The 11,441-nt window shown below is 37.8% G+C and overlaps 1 protein-coding gene across 1 annotated transcript in view; it reads left to right on the forward strand.

Moving 5' to 3' along the window:
- Positions 1-440: 440 nt before the first annotated feature.
- LOC111565858 (dipeptidyl peptidase 4-like) overlaps positions 441-11,441 on the forward strand; it is a 17,680-nt gene continuing 6,679 nt past the window's right edge. Inside the window, exons 1-18 of the mRNA XM_023266141.3 lie at positions 441-597; positions 690-777; positions 1,188-1,280; positions 3,692-3,783; positions 3,880-3,954; positions 4,053-4,105; positions 4,752-4,824; positions 5,001-5,121; positions 5,843-5,997; positions 6,086-6,183; positions 6,273-6,402; positions 7,488-7,523; positions 8,362-8,460; positions 8,598-8,668; positions 9,933-9,986; positions 10,067-10,176; positions 10,265-10,312; positions 10,404-10,502. Coding sequence (XP_023121909.1) covers positions 595-597; positions 690-777; positions 1,188-1,280; positions 3,692-3,783; positions 3,880-3,954; positions 4,053-4,105; positions 4,752-4,824; positions 5,001-5,121; positions 5,843-5,997; positions 6,086-6,183; positions 6,273-6,402; positions 7,488-7,523; positions 8,362-8,460; positions 8,598-8,668; positions 9,933-9,986; positions 10,067-10,176; positions 10,265-10,312; positions 10,404-10,502 — 1,498 coding nt within the window. The 5' untranslated portion in view covers positions 441-594. The remainder of the gene's footprint in view (positions 598-689; positions 778-1,187; positions 1,281-3,691; positions 3,784-3,879; positions 3,955-4,052; positions 4,106-4,751; positions 4,825-5,000; positions 5,122-5,842; positions 5,998-6,085; positions 6,184-6,272; positions 6,403-7,487; positions 7,524-8,361; positions 8,461-8,597; positions 8,669-9,932; positions 9,987-10,066; positions 10,177-10,264; positions 10,313-10,403; positions 10,503-11,441) is intronic.

Here is an 11,441-nt window from a genome sequence, read left to right on the forward strand (position 1 = left end):
GCCGTACTAATAATATTTTTAATATTATATAATGCATTACTGACAAAAAAGTGAGAAAACAAGAATATCAAGAGTCACTATGAGGTTGCACCAGCTACACTATCATGTGCATCTTCACCCAGAACAGCGCAACTCACTGTTAGACAGGACTAATGCATTTGTTAACATTCTGAACTTCCTTTGAGCTGCAGCCAGTCTGTATGCCGCAGCTTTGCACAAGAAGGCAACTCCAGAAGGAATAGTCGCTATCAGATTTATGCAAAGTCTACATAGAAGTGCATTCTTGCGCAGATTATGTCGATACTGTCCGCATTCCGCACGTGTGAAAAATCTTTTGAATACTTGACAATTCGGGGAGTTGCCTGAGAAGCAGCACACACTTCCTTAAAACTCCCAAACACTAACAAACCTGATGAACTTTACTCCGCTGGACATTTATTGTCCCACCTTTGAAACTTCGGTTGAGATAATATTTAACAGCAAAGCATGTGTGCGGCATAACTGCGGTGTTCTCCACGCGTGCAGCTCACTGGATCGATGGAACTGTAATTCTGACAGATATTGCTTCTAGACTTCATCTAACGCTCAGAAACAATGGTTGGTGGTGGTTTACTGGTACTCACATATACCGATGTTTCACAGGGAGCTTTTGGAGCAGCTCTGACTTCTGTCCATTCGCTCCTGAACAGGTTTCCGTCGCCAAGGTGCTCCTCGCAGTCTTTGGAGTGGCAGTGGTCGTCGTTTTGATCGCAGTACCCACGGCTATATATTTAAATGGTGAGTGTTTGCTCATAAATGTTTCACATGTTCACGTTAGTGGTCCAATTCACAGTTAAACAAGTCTGACATAAAGGACTTTACGCACGCGTCATTACGCATGATCCGTTTGGATGACACTTCTTCAAAATACCTGAAAAGAATTGAGGTTAACTTATTTAGTACATTCATTTCATTTTATCTGTGGCACACACAAGCGTGATTAAAGGCATATGCATACCGTTAAATATCTTCATACCCAATATGCCCATGTCCATTATTACGCACTGACGTAAGGGATATTCCTCTTGTCATTATCAGTTAGAGTCTGAACAGCACTTACCTTCCTTTATGAGGATAATCATGATGTGTGCATATGATATATCTGTAACCTGTGACCTTTAAGTCCTGACTTTCTAAACGTGTTTCAGAGGATGATCCGGAGATCCAGAAAACTTTCACCCTGGAGGATGTCTTCAACAGTTCAATGAAACCAAAGTCCTACAACCTGAAGTGGATCTCAGGTGGGAGACATTTCAACCTGGAAAATGAGAAGGGTGTGGGATGTGATGACACTGGTTACAGCCAGATGTGCCCTGGTGTAATGCAAAGGCTGTAAACTTGTCTCTAATCATTATCTTTGTTCTTGTTACAAATTCCCTTGGATCGATTTCTTTACTCGTGTTTGTGTGTTCATAGCGGCAACATTTAATAATAATAAGAATGTTCAGGAAAAGTATGTTGAATTACTACATGAATTAGGATACATGTGCACTACCGTTCAAAAATTTGGGGTCATCCAGACAATTCCATGTTTTCTATGAAAACTCCCACTTTTATTCATGTGCTAACATAACTGCACAAGGGTTTTCTAATCATCAATGAGCCTTTCAACACCATTAGCTAACACAATGTAGCATTAGAACACAGGAGTGATGGTTGCTGGAAATGTTCCTCTGTACCTCTATGTAGATATTCCATGAAACATTTCCAGCTACAATAGTCATTTACCACATTAACAATGTCTGGACTGTATTTATGATTCATTTAATGTTATCTTCACTGAAAACAAAATGATTTTCTTTCAAAAATAAGGACATTTCTAAGTGACCCCAGACTTTTGAACGGTGGTGTATGTATAGGCTGGATCACATTAACCCTTATGAACAAGCCACAATGACAGAGAGTGAGCTACTTTGCTAACATTTTTTTTTTTTAAGTTTTTTTGTGAATATTTACCACTTAACCTTCCTGTTGTCCTCATTTATGGGCACCAAAAAATATTGCTTCCTTGTCTCAAAAAAATCCAAAAATTCTGCAGAAAAATTCCCCAAATTTCTGAAAATTTGCAAAACCTTCAGGAAGAAAATTCAGTTTCCCTGAAAAATTTTATTTAAAAAAACTGGCAAGGCAATTCCTGTAAATATTTTCAAAAAATGAGTAAAAATCTTCTAAAAACTGAGTAAAAATATCTGAAGTGACTACATATATATCAGTAAAACTTCTAATATTTTCTTTAAGAACATTCACAAAAAATCAACCAAAATCCAGTGAAATTCACTGGATTTTGGTTTTTATGTGAATGTTCTGAAGAAACACTTTTGACATTTCTTTTTTTTCCATCAAGAATGTTCAAAAATTTCCCAAAAATGTTGAAAATGTGGACATCAGAAGTTTGACTGTGAAAATATATACTTTTTTCCCACATTTTCAAACTTTAAAATGGGTCGATTTGACCCGCAGGACGACACGAGGGTTAATGAATGATAAATGTAAACTCACACTCACATACACTGATCAGCCACAACACTGAAACCTCCTGCCCAGTATTGTGGATGTCCTTGACCCATTGGGGGCAAAGACAAGGGACCTCTTGGAGCACCAAGATGTCGGCAGTAGATTCTTTGATTCTTGTCGACCCTCATGGATCTGGCTTGTTTGCAGGATGGGTGGCCATCTTGGGTTTTTTGTTGTGTTCCTCGAGCCGTTCCTGAGCAGTTCTTGCTCTGTTGTGGGGAACGTCGTTCTGCTGGTATCAGGGAATTCTTTTTGCCACACTGTTGCTTAATCCGCAACAGTGTTGAAACTATTTTTGGCCGTGCTCGTGTTGAGGTCCCCTGAGGAATCGCTTCCTCTTTCTCTAGGAAGATGCATATCTTGACAACTACTGAATGGATTCCCACAAATATATTAGAGATATTCATATTCCTTTGGTGATTACATTAGATTAGAAAGTTTTTCTTGTCGCAATTTGATTTGCAACAGCAGTCAACAACAAAATTCATACCATAAAACAGTACAGTACAATACATAGAAGCATAGATATAAATAATAAATGTCATCAGGTGAGTTATCATGACCGTACACGTAGCCCACAGTGCAAGGACACAAGCCGAAAGCTTATTTAGAAACAATACAGCTGAGAGAACAAATGATTTGAGGTATGTTTGATTTTCTTAGAGAAGGTTTACCTCTTTCCACACGGCAAAAGTTGAAACTCAGCATACAGAGGGTGATGTTTGTCGGCTAAGACTATTCCATTATCTTCACCCTGAAAAAAAATCCAAAATTGGAGCAGCAGAGATTGATTTTTGCCCCCAAATTGCAGCATCCATTAAAGCTCCTCTGCACCCTAAAAGCCTGGATCTTTCAAACTTCTAATCTCCAGTTTGTCCATTTTTTTCTGGTAAAAATGTTAAATCTCTAGCCTGACCTGAGATATTTTTTCAACCTTTAGAAAACTCCTCTACAGCCAAAGTAAAAATTTGTTTACACAATCAGAATTCAGGACCCAGCCAGACATTACTTACTACTTCAGCATGTGATCTCCTCTCCTAAGAGAAAATGTTTAATATTTGTCTTCAGGGACTCACCTGTTCTCCCTTGCAGGTAAAATATTCTGTCACACTTTCTTTTTTCTTTTCTTCCACCCCAGACAATGAGTATCTGCACAAGTCAGGCGGCTCGGTCTTCCTCTACAACGTGCCCACGGGAAAATCCTCCGAATTCTTGAGCAAAGCTACGTTTGTAAGTTGTCCTCCTCATTTGAATCCGTGAGCTGATGTCTCCGACGTGACCAGGACTCATCTGAAAACTCTCTCTCTCTTTCTGTTTGTATCACAGGATGAAAAAAACGCTTACGATTACCAACTGTCTGCTGACCACAAATTTGTTGCATTCATGAGCAACTACTCCAAGGTACACGACTGTTGTATTCACATGCAGTGTCCAGTCTGTTGCATACTTAATACTCCTAAATGATCACTGAGTGCCCTGCTTTGTTTTTGCCCCATTAGCTGTGGAGACATTCCTTCACTGCTTCATATTCACTTTATGACCTGACTTCAAAGTAAGTACCCTCACTCTGGAGTTTCATTTAATCTAAAAAGGTATTGGGTACCTGTGGACAGTGACACGTGCTGTTAAAATTTTGCAGTTCACTCCAGCATTTGTCAGATTGTTTATTCCAGAATTGGAGGACATGTGGGCTTCAAATTTTTTGAAAAATAAACCTTCTGTTTTACAGTTTTCTGCTCCATATTCATCAATAATAGGTAATAAACTATCAAAGGCTTGATTGGCTCAGCTTACACATCAATGGTAGCATTTTTATTCCATGTTTTATGTGTTGTTTGCTAACCCTACTCTAATCACAGTAACAGGGTTGCTAATCCATGCTAATGTGATCTTTTTCTCAGCAGTAGAAGCTATTTAGCTGCTGTTACTGCTGACCAAGAGGACAAACTGATGGAAAACAGTCAAAAGAATTAGTCTGATCCTGATAATATGAGGTAGAGGGAGACATTAAATCAAGGCTGACAATGGGATGAAAATATGAAAAATAGAAGAGAGGACATGGCTTTGCTGTATCTATTCGATAGGAAAACTGATGATGTAAACGACAAAAACATTTTTGAGTTTTTAATATTTAATTGTTAAATAAGTAGAACAGTTGTACTTCAAATTGCTTACCCAGTTGCACAAATCTCTTTCAGAAAATTCATCACGCCGTCCTACATTCCTGATCAAGTCCAGTACTTTGCCTGGGCTCCTCAAGGGAACAAACTGGTGAGTCTGGAACATACAGATGAACATACGCTGATATGTACATAACTCTGCTTTAAAGCAAATGATAGATGATCAAACACAACCTTTGCCAAACATTTGTGACTGTAAAAAAAAAAAAAAAAAAAAAGTTCTTGAGATGCGTGTCTTTTTGTTCACTCAAGTATTTGTTTGTGCAGGCCTACGTGTGGAGGAATAATGTGTATATAATTAGCAGCCCTGGGTCTAAACCAGTGCAAGTGACTTTCACTGGCGAGGAAAATCTGCTTTTAAACGGGATCCCAGACTGGGTGTATGAGGGTGAGTGATGCATGCTGCTCACAACTCTGAAAAATCAGTGATGGAGGAGTAAGATTGATATAAGTAATCTTTATGTAAGAACTTTGAGGATCTTTTGAGTACTTACTATTTATGCTGCTGTAAAACTTCTACTTCACTCCATTTCAGAGCCTAGTAATTTACTTTTAACTTAACAAGCGCTTAAAGGTATGTAAGAAGTGATGAGTTACAGGTGCTTTATTTATTCTTTAAATTCCTACCAACATTTTTAGTACATTTTTGTAACAGAATCTAAACTTTTACCCTATTACATTTACATACACATTATTTTTAAGGAACAAATACTATGTACTGTCTGTGCTGTGTTAGGAATACATAGAAAGTGAACCTAAAAACATACCATTAATAAGCTCTTCTTCACCCTGATTTGTTTCTTGGGCCTTTGGTAGTAGAGTTCTGTACTAAATTTCCAACAGTAACTGAAGATAAAGTATCTATAAACTTTAAAAATCACCCCATTATTATTTCTAAAGAATTCAGGAACAAGTACTTACTGTATATTTATGGTAATGTTGGTATATTTTGCTGTTTATGTGTCTATACTTTTGTTGAAGTAGAATTTTGAATGCAAGACTTTACTTGTAAGGATTGGTCCCATTCAGGAAGTCCAGATTATGCAACAAAAGACTGATTTTAGCTGGACCTGAACCTCTAACACAGCTTTATACTCTCACCCTTCCAGAGGAGATGTTCTCATCCGGTCAGGGCTTCTGGTGGTCACCTGAAGGGAAGTATGTGGCTTTCGCAGAGTTCAATGACACCAAGGTCCACACGATAGAGTACTCTTGGTTCGGCGACAACCAGTACCCAAGCACCGTCATCATCCCTTATCCAAAGGTGGAACATCCATCTGGTCATGTTTGACTGTCACAATGCTGTTTATCGTCATTACTGCCTGGTACCTGAAGTTCTTTTCTTGTTGCAGCCCGGTACTCCAAACCCCATCGTGAAGCTGTTTGTTGTGGACGCTGACAACGTAGAAAATATCAATGAAGTTGTTGTTCCAGCCACATTCAGCTCAGTGTAATGGACTAGTTTCTACTATGTTAGTCCCTTCCAGAAAGTCAAAAAGGCACTTTGGAGTCTGACTGGGATTTCTTTGTTGTCCTCAGTGAGCACTACTTGGCCTCTGTAACATGGGCGACTGAAAACCGTGTGGCAGTCCAGTGGCTAAAAAGAGAACAGAATCACCTCATCCTTCAGATCTACAACTTTACTGGAACTAACTGGGCTCCTGACGAGGTAAAACCAGAAGTAATGGACAAATACTGTTGTTTTCACTACATTAGAGCAAATACACTACCGTTCAAAAGTTTGGGTTCACTTAGAAAGAAAATCATTTTGTTTTCAATGAAGATACCATTAAATGAATGATAAATCCAGTGTAGACATTGTTAATGTGGTAAATGACTATTGTAGCTGGAAATGTTTCATGGAATATCTCCATAGGGGTACAGAGGAACATTTCCAGCAACCATCACTCCTGTGTTCTAATGCTACATTGTGTTAGATAATGGTGTTGAAAGGCTCATTGATGATTAGAAAACCCTTGTTCAGTTATGTTAGCACATGGATAAAAGTGGGAGTTTTCATGGAAATCATGGAATTGTCTGGATGACCCCAAACTTTTGAACAGTAGTGCATACACCAATGCATTTTAGCACAAAAGTCATTTCAATAGCAAACTACACAAAGGAACAGTATCATGCATGGGAGGAAAAGGCAAGAGTTTTAGACCTACACTTAACTCACCATGTAGAGGCAATTTTTGAACAATTTTCAAATATCTACATGTACACTGAAGAAGTTACTGGTAGATGATGAAGTTCCCCTTTCTACACAACACAAGTAGTGCTCTGAGCTAAATGCTAAAAAGCAGACGTACTGGCCTTTAGTGGCATTACAGTTTACCACGTTCACTGTTTTAGTTTAGTGTATGTGCATCTGTCAAGTTTTCTTAGTGCCAGCCCTGTGATGTACCTGTCCAGAGTGTAGCCGCCTTCTGGGATGGGCCTTATGGATGTAACCCTCCCCAGAATTAAGGGGTGTCTAGATAATGGATAGATAGAAGAGTGCTGAGACCAGCTTGATACATGCCTCAGATGAACTTTGGTTCTGACGTTAGCTGTAGCAGTGCAGCTCTAATGAATCTAAAAACGTGTCACAGCAACCTGCCATTTAGAAAATTTGCCAGTTAAAGAGTTTCTAAATTAAAGTCTCAGCGACTGTTTATGCTTTCCGAGTTCAGAGCCGCTGAGCTGATAAGGTTGTGATAAAATGTTGTTTACTGCAGCTATAAAGCCTTATTTTTAAATCTTTTTTTACAGCATCTGGAGCTGAAAAGCACCGGCTGGATTGGTAGGGTATGTCCAGTACACTGTTATATAAAAAGATGAAAAGACAAAAACCATCACTGCCAAGTACTGTGCTTCAATCAAAGCCTCATATATCTTATTCCTCTGTGCCACAGAGCTCCAGTGTTGTTGACCCTCCCGTTGTCCTCATTTACAGGCACCAAAAAATATTGTTTCCTTGTCTGAAAAAAATCCAAAAATTCAGCAAAAAAAATCCCCAAATTTCTGAAAATTTGCAAAACCTTCAGGAAGAAAATTCCAATAATTCCTTAAAAGTTTCCCTTAAAAGTTTTATTTTAAAAAATCCCCCAAATTTGGCAAGAAAATTCTTGTAAATATTTTCAAAAAATGAGGAAAAATCTTCCAAAAAAATCCTAAAAATATCTAAAGTGATTCCATATAAATCAGTAAAACTTCTAATATTTTAAGAACATTCACATTTTTTTGGTGTATGTTCTTAAGAAACATTTTTAACATTTCTTATTTCCACCAAACAATGTTCAAAGATTTCCCAAAAATGTTGAAAATGTGGACATCAGAAGTTTCACTGTGAAAATATATTTTTTTCCATTTTCAAACTTTAAAACGGGTCAATTTTGACCCGCAGGACGACACGAGGGTTAAAACACTATTGAAAAGACACTGTTGCACCACTGAGTCTTAAAAAAAGGAATTAAACCGCATGTTTGAGCGCTGTGCTTTGATTTGGGGGCAAAACTAACATTGTTGGTTTTGGTCTTTTCATTGCATTTTTTACAATGAGAATTACAGTAATTATTGTAGTCCTGTCATTTAAAAAAAAAAAACTTAATTGCACACAAATTATATATCTACTTGTTCGTCTTAGTTCTCTCCGTCGGAACCAGTTTTTGCTGCAGACAAAAACAGCTATTACCTGCTCATGAGTGACACCACAAAGTACAAGCACATCCATCATGTGGTCGGGGTGGGTATTTCCGTGGTATTTATGCCAGCTAGTTTTAGTCCCAAAAGCAAAATCATCTCTTTATGTCCTTCATGAATAGTTTATTGTAACATGTTTCCACCCACTCACACACATTCTGTTCTGACTCATTCATGCAGGGCAAAGCTACTCCCATCACCTCTGGGAAATGGGAAGTCATCAGCATTCTGAAAGTCACAGCCGATAGTGTGTAAGTTGGCATTATGTGATGCTACATGCGCACAGTGTCTCTTTAGAAAACATACACAATGAATTCATGCGTGGAATGTGTTCTGTCTTCAGTTAGAATTCAAAATTTATATAGTTTATATAGTATTTTAGTTTAGAAAAGACAACAACAAAAACAAGACAAAATATTACAAAAATGAGACACAAAACAGCAAAAGTGAAAAACAAAATGACAAAAAATTAGACAAAAATGACATGAAACAAAACAGAAAAGAGACAAAAAATTAGACAAAAAAGGTACAAAGCAACAAAAAAAGGACAAACGACAAGCGAGGCAAAAAATGACTAAAACGTGAAACAAAATGACAAAAACCATACACAAAAAAGCAGAACACAAAACGACAAAAATAAGAAAAAAAACACAAGCGAGACAAAAAGAAACAGAAAATGACAAAAACATGAGACAAAAGTCAGACAAAAAAGGACAAAAAACAACAAAAATATGACAAAATATGATAAAAATGAGACACAAAATGACAAAAAATGAGACAAATGACATGAAACAAAACAAAAAACAGACAAAAAATTTGGCAAAAGCTACAAAGCGACAAAAAAATGGATAAACAAGACAAAAAATGACAAAAGTGTGAAACAAAACAAAAAAACGATACACAAAACAATGAATAAAGCATAACACAAAATGGAGAATATGAGACCAAAAATACAAGCGAGACAAAAAGGAAACGCAGAATGACAAAAACGAGAAACAAACGATAAAATTCAGACATAAAAAGGCAAAAAAAACAACATAAAGACAAAATATTACAAAAATGAGACACAAAGTGACAAAAGCACAATGAACAATCTAGTATTTTACTTTGTGATCAAAACAACTTGTCAAGGTCTAGAAATTATTTTAAATTCATAGTTTTACAAATTTACAATTTCCAGTTCATGTCTTCTCTGTAATTTTTTAGAGAGAAGACGTGATGATTAGAAAACCCCTGTGCAAGTTATGTTAACACATGAATAAAAGTGTGACTTTTCATGGAAAACATGAAATTATCTCGGTGACCCCAAACTTTTGAACAGAAGTGTATAACGCTTGCCCAGACTGAAGTGCACTTCATGACTACCCCATTGCATATCTGAATATTTTGTGATTTTTCACTGATTATTTTAAACAAAAACACTTTGCACACACTGACAAACATTACAAAACACATTACAAATGACCCATGAATTCTTGCTTTGCTCCACACTCATTCATGCCAATTACACCTCAGATACTTTTCAAGCAACCAAGACGGCGGCAGGCCAGGAGGAAGGAACGTTTACAAGTAAGGGTCTCTATTTCACTGTTTTACAAAGCATTTTATTTTTAGTCTTCAGACTTACAGTGTGTTTTTGTGTATTCCAGATGGAGCAGCCAGGGGACCGTGTGTCTGACTTGTACACTACGTAAAAACTGTCACTATAACTCTGCTTACTTCAGTCACGATGCCTCCTACTACCGAATGAGCTGCAGTGGTCAGTTCTACTTCTCTGACTTGTGCAACATCCTGCCCTGTATCATACATTCATACATGCATAATGTTATTATAACTGTTCCCTGCAGGTCCTGACATCCCCTACCATTCTCTCATGGATAACAGAAACAACAAAGGCAAGCTACAGTATTTAAAATAGATTTTTTAAATGCGATATAGAAGCAGAACATTTATTCTAATAAGCCTCCCGTATTTTTACATTTGTAGAGATCAATGTTCTGGAGGACAACGGTGAATTTAAGGGCAACACAGCTGACATCCAAATGCCCACCATGCGTCGAGGCACGGTTAAAGTTGCAGGATACAGTAAGTAAACAACTGACTAAGTTTTAATTTCAATGATATAAAGCAACGTTACTCAAACTATGTACAGGGGGACATGAGTCGTTTTTCGCCGTAAGTTGGAACTCCGACGAAAATGTTAACAAATCCGTTACATCACGATATCAATCAGTTCTTCGGAAAGACATAAATACCAACGACTTTTATGCATGTGTGAGTCATTTTACAAGAAGATAACAGAATATGATGCACTGTTTTTACAACCTGAGTGTTTTATTATATCTAATTTCATGTCCATGGAGACGGCTTTTCTTTTCTTTGAAGCACTGCCATCAGAAGAGTCTGACTTATGCTTGGGAGCCATAATGAAGGGCAAAAAGTTAGTGAATGTAGCACAATCCAAGGTGTGTAAAAAAAGCTGTCTTATAGCGCCACGTGACGACGTATTCGTCCTCTCTGCGCGCCAACCAGTTCCGACGTAATGCTGTACGTCGTAAACCGAGGACCCGCCTGTAACCAGTTCTGATGTAACAACGAAACGTCATAAGTCGAGGACTCCGTAAACCGAGGACCCCTGTACTCAAGTACAAGTTTGAAGTATATGTAGTTTTGGTAGGCTCATTTTAAACCTCCACTACATGCAGAGGTAAAGACTGTAATTGTTTTGTTCTGGTTTTACATGAACAAAAACACAACTAGTAAAGCCCTCAGAGAGCGCAGTACTCCGCCAAGGCTGCTCATCCCTTGTATCATTTCCAACGGATAAGTCCTGATAAGTTCGCAACGGTGGATTTGTAGTAGGATCACAATCATGTGATCATCAGCAGGCAGCTGACATAGTGTTCACTTGTTGTCTTGGTTACAGTAACGTCGTGCCGCTATCTCGCAATGATACAGAAATCTTTAACAAATCTATGGATCCAGACTATAAGCTGCATCACTGCTAAAATCTAATCACTTGGT

Source organism: Amphiprion ocellaris, chromosome 24, assembly GCF_022539595.1.
Source record: "Amphiprion ocellaris isolate individual 3 ecotype Okinawa chromosome 24, ASM2253959v1, whole genome shotgun sequence".
In the NCBI taxonomy this organism is placed as follows: Eukaryota; Metazoa; Chordata; class Actinopteri; family Pomacentridae; genus Amphiprion; species Amphiprion ocellaris.